The sequence below is a fragment of the Triturus cristatus genome, chromosome 5_1, assembly GCF_964204655.1.
Source record: "Triturus cristatus chromosome 5_1, aTriCri1.1, whole genome shotgun sequence".
Lineage (NCBI taxonomy): Eukaryota > Metazoa > Chordata > Amphibia > Caudata > Salamandridae > Triturus > Triturus cristatus.
In genome coordinates, this window is record NC_140587.1 from 538544092 (window position 1) to 538563415 (window position 19324).

A 19324-nucleotide genomic window follows, 5' to 3' on the forward strand; every position below is an offset into this window, starting at 1 on the left:
CAAAATTTCCGATCTCCAGTTGTGAAGGCACTTACCAGAGATCTCACCATAACCATCTTAACCAGATTCAATAGTGCTCTTCCAAATTTATGTTCAACCGTCTTCCACAACCATTTGTATAAACAACACATTAACTGCTTTTACCTAGCCATGTCCTACATGTACAGGGTCTCTCAGTCTACTGCACTGATCTAAAATATAAATGCTGCTATGATGGAGGAGGCACTGTTACCACCCAAGCACTTTATGCATTCTCAAGATAAGATTTGAGGCCGTCATTATATTTTAAAGCATCCCCTCCAACCTAAAGGCCAACTTTCATTTTTATAACTTTATTCAGATAAAAGTATATCCATAAAAGAACAAGCACATTACAATATTTAAAACCATACAAATTGGGATGTATTAAAAGACACGCATAATAATTCAATACAATGCAGAGCTATTAAAATGCAGTTATACAGTATTCACGAGTTGCGTGAATGAACAGTAGTTTTCACCCACACAAATTATTAACTCGTCCTTTCCCAATTTGAAAAGGGTCCTGTATGCTTCTCTATGATCTACATAGGAGTGCCTCTTAAAAAAAAGGAAGTAGAAAAAGTTTTGTTTATTGCATATAGTACTGGCAGAAAAATAAGAAGTGTAACTGGGTTTGGCCTGAGCGCCCATAGGGGTGCAAGCTTTTCCCTTGTATAATTTTGCACCCACATTGCTCATTGAGTTACCCATCAAGGCAGCAGACAAGATGCCCTTCTGCATACCTTTTACCACAGCTATGTGTCATCAATGGTGCAATGACTACTGCACAAAAGACAAGTAAGCTTTATTTCTGCCATGAGATGCTGAGTAATGTTGAGCAAGAAGGAAACCACCAGAGAATCTTTCAAATGATTTTAAACTAAATTAAGTTATCATTCATTACCTCATTCATCCACCCCTTACAAAATGTCTGGAGCATTCTAAATGCCCTTTTACTATACATAATTACTAGAAACAGAACGGGTGCTGCATTAGCTGCAGACGGGTGAACTTGAGCACTCCATTGTATTGAACAATCAAAATTAGGATCTTTGGTAGGGTACATAACATATGCAGCAGGATTCCCATCAGGCTTGAAGTAAAAAAATACATTAAAGGGAAGACAACATTTTTTGCTAAGCAACTACAATGGGATGGTCCAACTATCAGCCTGATCCTGCAAGTCCCTGAGCTCCAGCGATACAGGAAATAACTGAAAACCCTCCCATTCAAGCAACACTTCATCAGTGTGTCAACCTCTGGACGATAGACCACACCGATAATACCGACTGGCTTCTCTGCATCTACATCATCACCTTTACATTACCTCTGCATTGTTATTTTATGTATATTTGTAAAGTGAACTATCGCCAGAGATGGTATCCAGGTGCTGAGTTGGTGTGTGCACCTAGCCCTCCCAATGGGAGGTTGGTTAATTGAAAGGAAGGTCTTCAGCTTCTTGAGGAACTCAAGAAGATTGGAGGAGGCTCTGATGTGGAGAGGGAGTTTGTTTCATGCTTTAGGAGTGATGTAGGAGAATGCTCGTCCTCCTGATCTGGTTCTGTGTATGCATGGGATGGTTGAATGTAGGAGTCCTACAGCGCAGAGGTATCTGGAAGGAGATGCAAATGTTCAGTTAGGTGGGGCCTGAGTTGTGGAGTGTCTTGAATGTGTGCATGAAGAGTTTGAATTGAACATGTTTGTGTATTGGAACCTTGTGTAGTTCCCTGAGTTGTGGTGTAATGTAAGTTCTGTGTGGGAGATTGAGGAGTCTGGGTGCTGAGTTCTGGGTGGTCTGTAGTCTTCTAGAGAGTTGCTTGGTGATCCTGGCATAGAGGGTGTTCCCATAGCCCAACATGCTGGTGAGTAGGGAGTGATTGACTGTTTTTCTAGTGTTGCTTGGGAGCCATTTGAAGAATTTCTTCAGCATCTTCAGAGTTTGGAACCCGGATGCAGTGACAGCTTTGACTTGTGTGGTCATGTCCCATTTGCAACATTCTGAAGTATCTGGCATGGCTGCTGGTTGTGGGTCTGGGTTGAGGTGGCCACTAGTTGGAGTCCCACCATGAAGTGTTCTTGCCAAAGATCACTACTTCTGTCTTGTCAGTGTTGACCTTGAGACAGTTGGTTTTCTTCCAGTTAGCAACTTCGGTCATGCACGCGGTGAACTTGTTTCTTGAGTTGGGGGTCTTATCTGAGAAAGAGAGCATGAGTTGTGTGTCGTGGGCATATGAGAGAATATTGATGTAGTGTGCTCGGATAGTGCTTTCCAGAGGAATCATGTATGCATTGAAGAGGGCATGGCTGAGCGATGAACCTAGAGGGACTCCGCAGATGAGTTTGCCAACTTCCGAGGAGTAAGGTGCCAGGCTGAAAACTTGTGTTCTATCAGTTAAGAGAAGCAGAGATAGAGGAAAGAAGGTCTTGGAAGCCAATCTTTTGGAGGTGCCTGATAGGGATAGGGTGTGAGACTGTGTCAAATGCTGCAGAGAGGTCCAGGAGAATGAGGGCTGTTGTGTCTCCTCTGACAAAGATCATGTGGATGCCGTCTGTGGCAGCAATGAGTGCTGTTTCTGTACTATTGTTGGGCCTGAATCCATACTACGTGGCACTGAGCCGGTGGTTGCTGTGGTTGTTGGTGAAGGGTCGATTGATTAGTTTCTCCAAAACCTTTGCCGGATATGGTAGGAGGGAGATGGGTCTGAAGTTGTAAAGCGGGGTTGGGTCAGCAGATGGTTTCTTGAGCAGAGACATGATGGTGAGATGCTTCCAGTTGTCCAGGAATATGGCTGAGTTGCTGAAGCTTTAAGGATTGGTGTTAGTGCTTCAGTGATTTGTAGGAGTCCTTTGGTGAAGGCATTGTGAGGGCAAGGGTGTGATGAAGCACTCGAATCGAAGATCTTCAAGGTAGCAGGGATTTCAACAGTGGTGATGGCAGGCCACAAGGCCAGTGTTCGTTCATCAGCTGTGATGGGAAGTTGAGTTACCATGGTAATGGGGTCTGGTTGAGGGTAAATGTTGCTGTTTATCAAGGTGATTTTGTTACAGAAGAATTATGAGAACTTATTGCACAGGTCTGGTGAGGTGGCAAAATCGTTGATGGCAAAGATTTGTGTGCTGCTGTTAGTGCTAGTGTTGATGTGATCTGCTGCAAGATCTGTGTTATTGGTGTTCCATATCGGCTGGTGGTAGTATCTTATGGCTGATTTGGAGATGTCTTTATCTGGGGTGTCTTGGCATGTTCTCCTTTCGCGCATCAGTTGCTTGCAGTGGTGTTTCATCAGCCTGAGTTCCTCTGTGTACCAGCTGGCCTGTGGTTGGGTCTTCCCTGTGGGTGGCAGTTGAGGGGAGACAAGGTGTCAGCACAAGGGGTGACTCAGCTGTTGAGGTGTTTGATGGATTTCAGCATGTTGTTGGTGCGCTCGAGCCAATGCTCCGATAGGGTGGAAGCCCACTCCTCTTCTGAGATGTTTTTCCAGCTCTAGCAGGCGGTTCCTGTCGTGGTAACTCTGTGATGGTGCAGGATAAGTATACTGAAAATGACGAGGGCGTGGTCTGTCCAGGTCATAGTCACTGGCTTGTCGACAGTGATGTTGCTGATTGAGGAGAAAATCGGGTCCAATACATGTCCAGAGGTGTGGGTGGGTTCGGTAATGTGCTGGGTGAGGACAAGGTTTGTGAAGATTTCTAGAAGGTCCATAGAGTTTGGGTCAGTGCAGCCGTTGAGATAAAAGTTGAGGTCTCCAAGGATGAGGAAGGTGCTGATTTTGATGATGAGGGTTGTGACAAAATCCGCCTTGTCGCTGGAGAAATTGGTGTGGGGTCCAGGGGGTCTGTATATGAGGTTTCCACTCAGGGAGAAGTTGCCTATGAAGTGTATCTTGAATGTGAGGTGTTCCATGTAGCTGGAGGGGTTTTCCGTATAGGTGGTGCAGCATATATCTTTGAATATGATTGGGACTCCACCTCCGGGCTTCTGCTAACGGTCTTGTCTAACAATCTTGTAGCCAGCGGGATTTACAGTAGTGATTTCCAGTGCCGAGGATGGGTTTATCCATGTTTCTGTGAGAAAAAGCAGATATGTCGGGTGGTCATGCAATAGGTCTCAAATTTCTGTGGCATGTTTGGTGAGTGAGCGGGTCTTGAGGGGTATGCATGTGAGTGTGGCACATTGTTTGGGTGGTGTTTGGTCTATGTGAGCATTAGTGAGAGGGGTGCTGTGGGTGCATGAGTGGTAGGTGTAGGGTGTGGGAGAGTGTATAAGAACTTGCAGGATGCACAAGTAAAAGCTCCTTCCAAATTCTGTGGTGTGAATTGGCACATTGATTTGTGGTTACCTTGTGCTAGATGAACTCACACACAAACACAAACATATAAATAAATATTGTCAGTCTCCCCAACTGCTAAACTCCCTCTGCACGTTTCATACCAATGACCCGTCTGAACACTTACCTTACCAAACACTTCCATGTCAGTTTCTACAACATTTATCCTGACCTGACCAAATACCTGCACCTCACAACACGGTCATCAAGGTTTAGGTCATATCATTTCTGCTACCATCTTCAAATAATGTTTCGGCATTCAAATGATCCATTGATCAAAATAACAACAACTAAACTACTTACCTTGGCCGATTGTCTGCTGCCTCTTCTCTGCCCTCTTCTTCCTGTTTCCTCCAGCTGCAGTAAGGAGCAGGAAGTACCTGGGCTCCCAGGCTCTCCTTAGCCAATCACAACGCTGCAATGGAGCGCCAAATCACAGAGGCTTTAAATGTTCCTCACCAGGCTGTGTAAAGCAAACCTGGTAGGGAAGATGCAAAGTACGCAGGACTGTTCGGCAAGCAGTCATGAGCACTTAAGAAGTGCAAACCACTCCTCTTCCTGTTCTGGCTAGCCCCGCCCCATCGCGAGATCCACTCACTTCAATAGGAAAAATTAAATAATAGTAACGATACACTATTATCATTTTATTTTTCCTATTGAAGTCAGTGGGGTGACGCTACTGCGCCTTAGCAGATGAGCCACCACCTTCTGGGGAGCGGTAATAATTTGGCCACATCTCAAAAAGTAACTATATGCTCAGTGAGTAAAAGGAAACAAAACATCTCCACATCAAAGGAGCCAATACATAGGCCATCTTACTAGACATATCACACATACTCCACACCCAAATCACTGTCCCTACATCTCCCCACATCATCTTTGAACACATTACCTTTTTTGTCTCTGAAATGATCTAAAATATTTAGCTGGACAACTGCCTAAGTATGTCTGCAAATGAATGTAATATCCCATTTAGCTCCTTCTTTCACTCAGACAACTGAGAAAGTTTCTCAATTACGTATAGTGGGAGTGGGTACACTAGATAATGCTAAAATCTCTATGCTAGAATTATGTAGTCTATATAAAAGCGTGCAGAAAGTTCAACTCATAAGCACAAGATCAGAATCGGAACTAAAACCGGACTTAATTAAAAATTAATTTAAAAAAATTGTGCTTCCATATATCCTTGAAAGGACATATACCCATCTATATGACACATATCCCACATCTTTGTAGCAGAACTGTCCCTTGCTAAACTTACACCGTTGTTGTTCCTCCACCCTTTAACTCCTCCGTATCACAAATCAGCAAGCCTTGTGGAGGGTTGACGAATGGCTGATTCCCTGTGAATGGCAAGCCCTAGATTCTGGAAGTTTCCACTTTGGAAAATATCCCTCACAGTCCTTATCTCTCTCACAAAGCCCTCCAATCTTTTATATTGTGGTATGATCGGTCCTAATAAGTGCTAACGATGAAAGGCTGTTTCCTGATTTAAAATGGAAGCATGTGGACAAGGGAACCCAATCTGTTATGAGAAGGTGAAGTGACTGTGCCAGTGAGGTCTTGATAAAAGGGCATGCCAGTTCAAGTGTGTATGCGTGTGATTTAACAAATACGTATAATGTAACAAACGGTTTTATCTAATTTTATCATGCTGTGGATTTAAGAGAAAAGACAAATGGCTCCAGTTATTGGAGGACATTCTGTAAAAGAACAGGGAGAGCACTAGGTACTTTAATAAAAAAAAGATTTGGGTAGAAAATGAAAAGTAGGAGAAATATAGGGAAAAAACCTCAAATTAGGACTGATGTGAGGTTGAAGAGATCAAGAGAATCATAATGCAATGGTAAAACACGAGTCTAAATTATTGGACTAAAAAGAAAAGTTGCACTGACATAGGCACAACAGACTGACTTAGGCACCTGATGTAGAGTTTGGCGGAGGGGTTAGTTCATCGCATAATTGCATTTAATTTTAATTTTGGAAAGCGTGACGTTTGTCCTAGGGCGTTTTGGCGCTACCTGTAGTGTGAAAGGGAAGGACAGCATTTAAAGTCTACAGAGGGAAAGTGGCAGATATACCATTACAAGTGCGTTTTAATCCTGTGACACTTGCAATACCGGAGACGTTGCCAAACTCTAAACCAGAAACACAATTATTTATGCACCAGCTGATTATATAAATGCCACCAATAACCAGCCTGCCACAATCTCTAAATTTAAACATGAACAAAGTAATGGATGCTTTGGGCAGAAACGGAGTCAAGCTAATGAACTTTAAAGGCATGTACAGCGAAAAAGGAATCAGAATAATAATTCAAAAACAGCTAATTTCATGTCACTGTACCTGTGAGGCTCAGCATTCCATACGTGTTTATGGTGGTGCTCCTGGCTTGGGAGACGGTCTCATCCACTGCTTGATTCTAATTTGCCATGGCGGAACCTGCAATAAACAGACACTATAACTACAGTTTATAATTTAATATTCACATCACTTTTTCAAAGACTGTGGTAAATACAATTTAAGATGACTTACCTAGCATTCAACAAAATACTGAAACATACATAAAAAAGCGATGTGACATAGTTTTCAGCCCAGCAAGGACAAACTTTGCAATAACTCCAATTTATGCAAGAAATATATGAACTGCTACAAAGGGGTCATTGTGGTACAAATACTGTCTAAGAGTGAACTACAATAAATGGAAATAGTGGCAGCCTTCAAACTCATAAAATAAAATCATCCAAGGGGTACAGGATTAACAAGGAAAAATAGTCATGAGGCATCAACATATTTATATATAAATGCAATTACCATACAATTATGCACGTGCCACTACAAAGAACCCACCGGCGCTCCAGGGTTCCTTTTTAAAGGTGAGCTTTCTGCTCTGTGACTTCAAGTAGCGAAGCAGGATATCCTATTTGCTAGGTCTGACAGAAGAAGAAGACGTGGCCGGCTGTGGCTCTCGTCAGCAAAGATGCCCAAAAATAAAGGTCCACAGCAACTATATAAGCTAATTAAAACCAGTTAAAAATGACTTCATTTTGGTTGCGCTCCCTCCCTGCTATTTGTCCTGTCTGAGTTTACTGGCTTTAGGACCCTGTGCTAAACACTGGTACAGCGCTTGAGTTTCCCTCCCAAAGCAGATTCTTAAGTTCGAACCTACTATTCGGCTCATTTAAGTTTCCTATGAGTCTGTTGTAAACAGTGAATAAAAGGCACCTATGGCATGGAAAGTTACACACACCACTTATAAATGTGTAACCCGCACATCCAATACATGCAACGTATCTGGATTTTAACACCAGAAGATGGTATGCCTGGTCATGAACTTTATACATCTTGAATAGCATGTAAAAAATGAACTTAATAGAGCTTAAAGCCTGATCCACCATGACGGATGTGATGGGTGCAGGACTCGAGAGAATTCTGTTCAAGATTTGTGGTTCATTTCCTCAACCCTTACTGTACCTAAAGATCCTGGCTTTTGCCCTTTGAGAACAACAGATGAGGCTGGCGGAAACACTGGTGTAGCGCGGCGGGACCTTGGGAGTGATTAGGCTGCAGCTATGCTAAAAGAATCCACAAGACTCCACTTTCGCTATCGTGGCCGGAAGACCCCGAGCAGTCTCCGGCTGTTTATTTATCCCCTCGGGTCGAGCCCGCCCCGAGGGGTGTGGGAATGCGTGTAAGTGGCAACACTGTAGTGAAGAGCCCGAGTGGCTCTCTACATCCCTCCTTTCTTTCGGTTATAGACCACAAAGTCCTCTCAGTTCACGGAGAAATATATACAAAATCTTTCAGTCTCTGACTTGGCACAGGATTTGGCCGGAGACCATACTTCTGGCTCCGGGAACTATGACCGGCCTGAGCACTGGACGGGATACTCTTGGATGACTCAGTTGCTGTGCTTTGACCAGTCGACCTGACAGCATCACTAGACCCTTGACTAACTTGCCGTGGTGTTTCCGATGGTGGGCTCCCCATGCTGGGAGAAGCAGGTGAGGAGAAACTCGGAAGGGTGTCCTGATGGTCAGATGCTTCTTGGTCCAGCTCCCTATCAGACACCTTCTTAAAGCTGGACACATTTCTCGTGACAGAGTGCTGTCCCCTTCGAGCAGTAAACATGGTCCCTTGAACGCCTACAACGACCCATGCTTCCGGCTCATAGGGCATCCGCAACTTCCAACAAGGGTGTCGGTCTTAAATCACCACTTGATCTCCTACTCTCAGATGATGTTCCTGTGCCCTTCGGGCTTCGCTGACCTTTCGATTGGTTGTTTCTCTCTTTGCTTGGACTGCGTAGTTGTCCCGTTCCATGGGCATCCACGTCGGGTCAGCCGGGATGCTGTCCCGTGGCGCCCTTTTGAACAGTAGATGAGCCGGCGCTCACTTGGTCGTACTGTGTGGGGTCTGTCGATATGCTCCCAGAAATTGATCAAGAGCCGTTTCAGCGTCTTCTCCCCCATTCACAGCGATGCACAGGTCTCGGTTGAGAGTCATCATTAGGCGTTCTACTTCCCCATTTGCTTGGGGCCAGAGCAGGGTGATCTTCCGGTGCTGTATTGCTTTGTTTTCAAGGTACTCTTGAAAGTCTCTGCCCTGAAATGGGGGTCCATTGTCGAACTTGACCTCCTCCGGTAGCCCCATCATTGCAAAAGTTCTGTCAAGGACCATCTTCACTTGTGGAAATACCATTGATGCAACTATTTCCACTCTGGGAAACTTCGAGAAGGAGTCCAGCATGTGACGTCCATCCGGGAAGCTCCCAAAGTCGAGACTGATTTGAGTCCAGGGAGCCGTGCTCGGCTCTTCCGTGATCACTGGTGCCGGTGCAGGATCGCCTCCAGTGATCGTGCAGGCATGTCACTGCCTTACCATTTCATCCACCATAGAGTCCATTGCCGGGAACCAGACCTTGGCCCACAGCCTGGCTTTCTTTTTCACCCTTCCTTGGTGGCCAACATGTGCCAGCGTGAGGATCTTCTTCTGTAAACCCTCTGGGACCACTATGAGGTGACCTCTCAGAACCACTCCTTGCTCACCCACGCTGAGTTCGTGGCATATTTGCCACAGCTGCTGTTGGGTGTGACTGACTTCCGGTCGGAGGACGCGGGCCCCATCCATGAAGTATGTCCATCCGTTGTTCTCAAGGGCCTCCTTTACCCAGGACAGTGTGTGATCCTCCTGTGTCGCCCTGCTGATTTCTTCCAGCGGCATGGCCGATGGGCACGCCCCTTGAGACACCATATTCACGAAGGCCTCTGTGTGACACGCATCTTCCGACAGGTCTGACGCCCTTGGGGGCTCCGGGTGACGAGACAGGTAGTCAGCCGGATTATGAGAGCCGTAACGGTAGATTACTTTAAAGTTGTATGATTGCAGCTGCACCGCCCATCGTTCTATCCTCGGGGGCGCCAGCCGAGAGGAGCCTGCGAACAGCGGTAGCAGCGGCTTGTTGTCGGTCACCACATGAAACTCCTGGCCACACAGATACAGATGGAAGTGCTGGCACGCCCACTTGATGGCCAACGCCTCCCTTTCTATTTGAGCGCACCTGGTCTCTGTGTCGGTGAGAGCCTTATTTGCTTAGGCAACTGGCTTCCAGATCTCCGAACCATGTTCTTGCAGGAGGACCGCCCCTAGGCCGACCGGACTTGCGTCGACGACTAGCTCAGAACGCCGCTGGGGGTGAAAGTAGGCCATTATCGTCTTGTCAAGTAATCCCGCCTTGATGGCGTTGAATGCCTTGTTGGGTGCCACCGTCCTCTTCAATTTGTGATCTTGACATGTGAGGGTCCGAAGTGGTTCTGATATGGCCATACCGAGAATACTCCTCACCTCCATTGGATTCTTCGGAGTGCTGGCGGCACAGATGGCCACGGCCTTCTTGGGGTCTACGAGCAATCCATCCCGGGTGAAGGTGTACCCAAAGAAGTAGACTGTCTCTTGATAGAATGAGCATTTGGACTTATGCAGGGTCAGGCCACAGTCTGTGAGTCTCTGCAGAGCAGCTCGGAGGTGAAGGTGATGGTCTTCTAGGGTGCTGGAAAACACCAAGATGTCGTCACTCAGGTAGATTACTCCCTGCAACCCGGACAGTGCTTCCCTGATGTCGTTTTGAAAAGACTTCAGCTGCAGACAACACCCCAAAACTGAGCTGTTTAGATCTTCGGAGTCCAATGTGAGTCATGAAGGTCGTGATATACTGGCTTTCCAGCTCCAGTTCCAGCTGATGGTAGCCAGCTTTGAGATCTAACTTGGAGAACCACTTGGCTCCATTCAAATCAGCCACTATGTCATCCATCGTGGGCGTGATATGGCATTCTCTCTTCACGGCGGTGTTCGGCAGCCTCATATCGACGTAGAGCCGGATGGCTTCGGGCTGCTTGGGCTTAGGTGCTACGACCAGCGGAGAAACCCAGGGGGTCAGGACAGAAACTTTTTCGATTACATCTAGTTCCTCGAGTTTCTTTAGTTCTTCCTCGAACTGCGGGCGAAGGTTGATTGGCACTCTCCGGTGTCTGAGGGCTACTGGTCTGACCGAGGGGTCAATGTGCAGTTTAAACCTTTTGCCTTTCAGCTTTCCTAGTCCTTCAAAGAGAGCTGGGAACTCCTGCAGTATTTCTTCAGCGTGCGAGTCATGGACTTGATTCGCGAAGAATACGAGTCCTGGAGCTTCTGCCATGTAGCAGCTCAGTAGGGTCCCTTTTCGTCCCTCCGTGATGTAGAACCGGGTTTCCGTTGAGTTGTTCCCGCTCATGTCTTTTGCTTGCATGACCCCACGGAGAGGAAGCGGGTCAGTCCCTCCATATGCGTATATTCGGGCTGTAGAGAATGTTAGCGGGGGACGAGGTGACAGGCAGTCGTATTGTGTGGAGTCCATCACATTGACAGATGCTTCGGTGTCAATGAGGGCTCGTACTTCTGTGCCCTCGATGGTGACTGAGCACATGGGAGGTGGCCGCCGCCGCCGATCCGTTCTGCAAATGTACGACACTACAAACCCCTTGTCATCTTCGTCTACGTACATGGGCCATCGCCCCTGTGGCTGATTGTCCGCGACCGTTGGCGGATCATCAAGAGAGATCTGGTGGACGCGTTGTGCCATGCCCCGGGACCTTGATGACGTTTGCCTGAAACGCCTACCGCGGCATACTCTGGCATAGTGTTTTAGCCTTCCGCACGGGGAGCATGTCTTTCCTTTTGCCCCGCAGACAGCCATCGCGGGGTGGTCCTCTCCGCAATATCCACACGGTCCCCCTGGTACCGGTTGCGGTCTGGGCGATTGGCGAGCCGCCGAGGGGCGCCGTTGGATGGCTTCAACTTTTTCCTCTTTGATCGGCGGATGTCGGGATGCAGACGACACGGCAACTGGCGTGTGTAAAGCGGCCTCCATCTCCTGTGCTCGGACGTCCGACAGTTCATGGGAGCGGGCTAGGACCAAGATCTCGTCTAGCGAGATTCCAGGTTGCCGGAGGATCAGCTTCCTCAGGAGTTTGGAACTGCTTCCTAGGATGATTTGGTCTCTTATCTCCTCTCTCTGATCCGTGAATGTGCACGTGCTGGCCAGCTGGCGCAGCCGTGCATAGAACATGTTGACTGACTATGAGTCCAACTGCCACGCCCGTCTGAACTTGAACTTCTCAAAATCTGGGTTGTGTTGCGGGTCGAAGTGCCTGTTAAGTGCAGTGACCGCCGCGTCGCAGTCATCGTCATTGCCCGTGTTGGGGTGCGTCTCAAAGAGGTCATATATCTCCGCACCTCCATAGTAGATGAGGAGTGAGCGTTTAACGGTGCCATCTGTTTCCCTTGTCCCCTTGAAGTAGTGGTTGAGCCGTCCGACCCATGCTTTCCATCTCGGCGCGGCAGTGGCAGGATCTGAGGCTTCACTGAAGGGGGGCAGAGGCGCAACTGCTGTGTGGCTGTGTCCTGGGAGAGGCAAATTGGCACCCCACGTGGATTATTTGCTCCATCCTGCTGAGCAGCAGCGCCAGCTACCAGCGGGTTGCTCATGGTGGCTGAGCGCTGGGGTCCTGGCGCGAGTCTGGGGCTTGGATATCAAGCTTGGTGGATGGGTGCGAGTGTTGGCGTGTGGCCACTTGCCACTGGCTGGCTTGTGGCAACACATGCATGTGTGCATGGGAGGTGACGTGCCCTCTGGCGCAGTCCTATGGTCGAAGAGAGGCGCGGGTGTAGCATGCGCCTTGTTCCCCAGATGTCCACTATTGCCCCTTTCACTTTTTGTCTATGTTAATGTCCTTTCAGGTGTGTGACCTCCTTTCCACTCTTCTGTTGTGCCCCCTTCTTGGTTTTTTTTCCTTTTGGGTGTTCAGAAACTCAGGTGTCAATCGCTTGCCACTAGGTGCTGTCCCATCAGCAGAGTACCACTCTGCAGGCTAGCTGCAAAGGGAGAGGTTGTGTCTCTCCGTTGTCCTCAGTTCTGGAGGCTCTGTCTTGGTGGGGCAGGCAGTGCAAAGGGCAGCCCAAGGAAAAGGGGGCCTTCGCCTCAAAGAGCCGGTGAATCACTCACAGGGCAGGCAGCAGGAGCGGACACAGCCGCGGAACGCGCTCCGGGTGGGCGGGGCACCAATCACTTACCCCGATGCGATCAGCCTCTGCGAGCGCCGCCAGCTGAACGCGCTCCCGTTTGGACAGGGAGACGCGTGGGCGGGCGCGAGCATAGAGGCGGTCTCAGCAGGGCAGGCAGTGGAGCCGCGGGGCTCACCGGTGCCAGAAGGCGGAAGGCCCCGGCGAGGACAGAGCTGCGCGGGTGGGCTCCGCGAGCTCCCTGCAGGAATCCAACTCGGTGGCAGAGCGTAGCAGGACTATGCAGGTAGGCACCGCGCGCTCCCAGCAGGAGCCGACCAGGTGAGCGGGCACGCGTGGGTTCGCATCCCACCCTCGTCGCCAATGTAGCGTGGCGGGGCCTTGGGAGTGATTAGGCCGCAGCTATGCTAAAAGAATACACAAAACTCCACTTTTACTATCGTGGCCCGAAGGCCCCGAGTGGTCTCCGGCCGTTTATTTATCCCCTTGGGTCGAGCCCGCCCGAGGGGTGTGGGGATGCGTGTAAGTGGCAACACTGTAGTGAAGAGCCCAAGTGGCTCTCTACATCTGGCTACTGCTCACCTGCTACTCCACAGAAACATCTCTTTCAGGGCATTTTTCCCAGAAAAATCTACAAATACCGTCACAATAGTTTTTTTGCTGTTTTTTTGTCAGAACTTTCCTCTGTATTAATCTATATCCTTTGATACATTGGAAGGGAAAGTAACAGACATTTTCCACAACCAATAAAGTTCCTAGTCTACCTGTAAGAGGTGAATAAATCCTTATGTTGTTTGGACATTTTCAGGAGTGATACATGCACCTCTGTAAATTGTCCTCAAACCCCCTCGCCAGAACGGCTTTTCTTATATTGCCCTATGTCAAAGGATTTCCTATGTGACTTGGTTTACGACAACATGACAATATTTGGGAGTAGTAAGTTCTTTAGTCTTTTGTGAGAACTCTTGCTCTATAAACGGATTACGGATCCGGCAAAGATAAAAAATGTGGGGACACTAGACCCAACTCTTATCCTGGGCTGACCTCGGGTATTAAATTAAACAATTCAGTTGCCTGAAACTTAAGCAGCTGGTTTTTCAGGTCCAAAGGCCCAAATAAAACAGATATCACTCACAAAACCAATAATCCAAAAACCAAACAATGTAGACCCCACCAAATAAAGTGAAAGGTGCACAAGCAGAGTCTCAGTAGTGTATACATGGCGACCCCAGTATCTAAAAAAACACAAGTTACTGGAGCCTCACAACTGCTTTAGCACCTAATCAAACAGTTGACAAAATGACCAAAAGTATTCTTGGATGATAAAATAATGTCTTTTACCTTTTGAGGCCCGTTTCACGAAATCAAACACATGCTTTCAGAATTTTCTGATGATAGGCGCACCCTTCTGACCAGAACATACTTAATTGACTTACTGGTGCAACTGAGATTTGGTCTTTTACAATTAGGGCCTGAAGCAATGACAGCAGTCAATAATACCTCATGAACTGTAATTGCTTGAAAGATTGTTCGATGTATCCAATATCAGGATAGCTCCCTTCAGCCAGAAGAACTAGCCTGCTTGCCAGGGGCATGAACTCTGACCCTCTCCTGAGCAATTTGGGTGAGGGAGAGTGGATAAAGGTTCCATAGAGGCACCAGATTGGTCAGAGACACTGCATCACACATGTATGCAATATTACTTGAATATTGCAAAAATGGCAGCAACGGATCACTGAACAGTGGAAATTACATTGGGACAAGATCCGTTAGAACTATCAGCCTTAGGGAGGTCTTCCCCCAAACGTTTTACCTTCTACCCTCCTGTTTTGCTGAATTCATTTTGATTGGCCTTAGGACTCTGTGCACTTTACCACTGCTAAAGTGCTTGACATTACTCCCTAAAACATGGTAAAACTGACTTACACCTGATTGGCATATTTAATTTACTTATAAGTCCCTAGTAAAGTGGTATACCATATACCAAGGGCCAGTAATGTAAATGTTACTGGTGGTCCTGCAGCACTTAATGTGCCACCCACTTAAGAAGATCCTTAATACATTATAAATCACCTGTAGGGTAGGCCCTAAACAGCCTAGAGGCTAGACTGCATTGTATTTAAAATGTTAGACAGGTGCTTTTAAGTTTTATGCCCTGATAGTGAAAAACTCACAAATTCGATTTTCACCACAGTGACCACTACCTCTCCCATAATATAACATTGGATTAGATTATTACATTTAATAATTGATAACTTTTGTTTGAGAAAAGGTAGAAATGTCATGTTTGGCCTCTTGGAAATTGTGATATAAAATCCTCTTTAATGGTAAGTCAGATTTTAAGTCCCAATTCTGAAAATGTCGCTTTTAGAAAGTTGTCAACTATTTTGTGCCTGTGTAGTGGGTTACATGACTAGGTGCAGTTGGCCATTGTGTATTCCTCTCAAACAGTGTCACAAAGTAGTACAGGGTGTTGGCAGGATGGGCTATCCTAACAAGATGGGTTGGGGGAAGCTGCCACCTAGAGCACTTGAATAAGGGTGCCTCCTTTATGCACAAAGAACTTCCCACTGGCCGTTTGTCACTTCAGACATCATGGGGCCAGGGTAGGGAGGAAGGACATTCCATAACCATCTGTGGGGGGGGAACTCTAGGAGCTTCTCCAACTTCAAAGCTGGCCCCTGGTATTCATATTGGATTCTGAGACCCACTCTTCAGTACACTCCTGAACCTGTGAACACAACAGAGGAAGGAGTTCTCTGCAGCAAGAGGACTACCCTGCTGCTTCAGGCCTGCCCTGCTCTATGAGAACGAAGACTAAACCTGCTCCCTTAATCCCAGGCAGAGTGACTCCAAGGATCAGTTGGTTGACTTCTTGTTCTGAGCTAATGGGACATAAGTTACGGAGGCCTCCCTGAAACTGCCCAGCTGACCTGTTGCAAATGGCCTGCCTGAGCCCTGCTGGTCTATGCTGGAGTGAGTTTCTGATCCCCAAGAGGTGCTTCCTCAGTTCCTGGACCTTTGCTGGAATCAGTTGAACTCCTCCTGTGAGGAAAAGGAGAAATCCTGGAGTTTTGGGTTCTTCGTAACCGCAAGCGGGTCTGCTCAAGCCGAGATCTTGCGCCTGCAATGACTGCAACTCAAAGCTCCAGTGGACCCATCTCTATGTGCTACAGTGACCACTAACAACAACCGGCAACATGAGATCTGTACTTCATACTACAGCATTGACAGCCCATGGTGACCATAAACGCAAAACTCCAACATTGACGGTTCATGACGAACGACAGGATTGTTGCACTCCAGTGACGACTGTTCGTGACACCCGGCCTGCTCTTTGTGCTTCAGTGACAACCATCTGCAACACTCTCCCTGCTTCTCACAACCTCCTCCACTGTGAACTGAACTCTTAGCGAACGACTTTGAGAAGGTAATTTTTTCTACAGGACCAACCAAGCCCCTGTATCAGGTCCATGCAACATTGCGGTAGGCCCAAACTTGTGACTTCCCCGGTCTAGCACAACCAGATGACTATGCTTTTGTGCCAGGCTACCAGAAGGTTCAGCACAGGTTAATTTAGTGACTTTTGTGGTTTACCCTGACAAGGACTGTGGTTATTGCTTAAGTAGGATTGCACTTCCTCAGCCAATAACTGTATTTCTCAAATAATCCATGATCATTTCCAATAGGCTTGATGTCAAGAGGGCAGAACCCCACCACCAGGATCATTTTAGCCAAGACCACAGTGCCTGGAACAAAGATCACAGTGATATCACTGATCTATCTGCAAAATGCAAATAAAACCACTGGTAAAGCACAACTGGTGTCTGTTTGCTCTCAGATCACTGTTCTGGAACCACTTGTCTACATAAATTAAAGAGACATGTGGTCAATCTCACTCAGCAGCTCATAGGTGGTGGTGGGCTTGCTGTCACTATTAGTGTCCTTGAAGGCAAGGTAAAAGGCTCTTGAAGAGCAACACAATAGGAAAATAAAACATGTCCCAGGATAATAAACAGGGGCCATCGTGGGTGGGTTCCTGCTGTAAAAGGCGGCCCGCCCAAAGACAGTTTCTCTTTATTCCCAAGGACTGGTCGTGGTGGTTGGAGAGGGAGGGGCTGTGCTTAATTTGAGCAGGTGATTTCTGGTTCTTGGCACAGGAACTTAATTATCAACAGCAGCACTTATGACAGTTCACCACATGGTGGCACAGTCTGTCTAATTTTGAAATGAGCACAATAGTTTTATCATTCAACAAACAATAAAAATGGCTAATACCTTCTGCTTAAACCTTTGTTATAGCTCTGGGTGGCCTGTAATAGTCTGAATTATCACACTTGTAGGAGTGTGATGGTTAGTACTTGTGTTGGTACTGTCACTGGTAGCGCTGGCAGGGGCAATGGGGGATGCAAGCTGCAGTTGCCTCCTGAGAAGGGCTCTGCCACTCACTTTTTGACATATTATCACTGGGAAGGAATGATGGATTTCAATTATATAGGCAACAGCTCCCGTGTCCAAGAGGCAAGTGCGGTAAGGGCGCATCTTGTTCAAAACAAATTGGTGTTTTTTCACCTTGACAAAATGTTGAACTTTGTTTATGACATTTAAGCAGACAAGACAGATCTGCTGTGAATGGGGGTATGAACCCTTGCTATAGTAACAAGTAGGAAACATATTCCAGGGTGTGTTTGGACATTTACATGATTATGCAAAGAAAAGATTAAGGCGTGTCTTTTGATATTTCTTTCAAAGGATGTAAATTCATAAAAAGGCTTAGAAAACTACTAGAGAGAATCAAAATCAAAGAATAATTGAGTAGGAAGTGTCAGAGACAATAATTTCTTCCCCAAGAGAAAAAAGAAAAAATTTGGAGAACAGACCACTTGGAAAATCTGTTTATAATCATTTGCAAATCTAGGCACATGAATGACAGGTTGAGATGTTGTGTGTTTTGTAATTGAATGACTTGATTAAAGGCAGTGAAGACCATGAAAAGAGGGAGCCCTCAAAGAAATGTCCCAAACATCCTGAGGACAAATTCAGTGGTATGCACTTTGTTTGTTAGAACAGTATTTGTTGGACCTGGCATCCTTGACTTGGTTTTCCCCCTAACTTTTGTCTTCAACCCTCTGCGTTTGCTGACGTCTTTTTTGATGGCTTTAAGATTCTCTGCAGTTTACCACTGCCAACCAGTTCTAAAGTGCTTGTACTTGCTCCTTAAAACGTGGTAGCAATGTCTTATACCCAATTGGCATATTTTATTTTACTTATAAGTCCCTAGTAAAGTGCCACTACCCATGCCTAGGGCCAGTAAATTAAATGCTACTAATGGGCCTGAAGCACTGGTTGTCCCACCCACTTAAGTTGCACTTTAAACATGTCTCAGGCCTGCCACTGCAGCCTGTGTGTGCACTTTTACACGGCCATTTCGACCTGGCTAAATTAACCCTTTGCCAGGCCCAAATCTTCCTTTTCAATACATATAAGTCACCCCAAGGGTATGCCCTGGACAGCCCAGAGGGCAGGGTGCAATGTATTTAAAAGGCAGGACATGTGCTTTTAAATGTTGGAGGTTCAGGTAGAGAAAAACTATTAAAATCAATGTTCTCTACTGCAAGGTCTACCTCTCTCAAACAATGACCTTGGGGTTACCTTATTACAACTAATAAGCTGTAATTTCCAAATGGAAGAAGGTAACCAGTTCATGTTTTGTGTCTTGGAATTGTAATGGAAAATCTTAACTTATGGTAAAGTCATATTTTAAATTACAATTTTGAAAATGCCACTTTTAAAAAGTTAAGCAAAAATAATGATAGCGGTTGCACTCCTTCCCTTCAAAAATAGTTAGTTTTTGCTTTGACTGCCAAATAGATGCGTGCATTACAGTGCTGTGATCGTCCCTCCACACCATATAATCCCAAACGTGAGGTAGCACCCCAGAGGTTTAATGAACATCGGATAAACTATTGAGTGAATCTAAAGCATCACTGTGGGGACAGCATTACATCGTAGAACCTTGAGCAGGTGATCTAAAAGTGGCATGAAGTTTGGACTGAGTAAAATTCTACTGGAGAGGAAGCATTATCGACATCTAGAGGGCTGCTCAATACATCATGAACTTTGTTTTCTTTTAGTTACGATATTGTATTGATTTATGTTTTGCTTATATTTATGATTGCATGTATTTACACATATTTTGATGCTTTCATTTCTTTGTGTTATGATGGAGTTTTTTAGTTTCTTGGGTTCACGGTTTTCGGTAACTGTGTTAGTGCATTATGGGATATTTAGGCAGGAGCTTTTTTTCACGATCAAGGGAGTTTTAATAGGTCACGGGGTTTTGATTTAATTATGGACTGATTGGGGAAACGTGTGCAAGCAGGCTTTGAATAAAACTATGGTGGGAGAGAGAGTAGTTGATCTTT

At 46.4% G+C, this 19324-nt stretch overlaps 1 protein-coding gene across 4 annotated transcripts in view; it reads right to left on the reverse strand.

The window, feature by feature from the left end:
• The window catches only part of HNF4G (hepatocyte nuclear factor 4 gamma), a 514515-nt gene that overhangs the window by 400273 nt on the left and 94918 nt on the right, over positions 1–19324 (reverse strand). For 2 of the 4 annotated variants that reach the window (XM_085605410.1, XM_085605413.1), the window contains exon 2: positions 6693–6788. In XM_085605410.1, the coding sequence (XP_085461536.1) occupies positions 6693–6708 (16 nt within the window). In that variant the 5' untranslated portion in view covers positions 6709–6788. Of the gene's footprint in view, positions 1–6687; positions 6789–19324 lie in introns of all 4 variants that reach the window. The other 2 variants (XM_085605412.1, XM_085605414.1) reach the window with 1 other exon arrangement.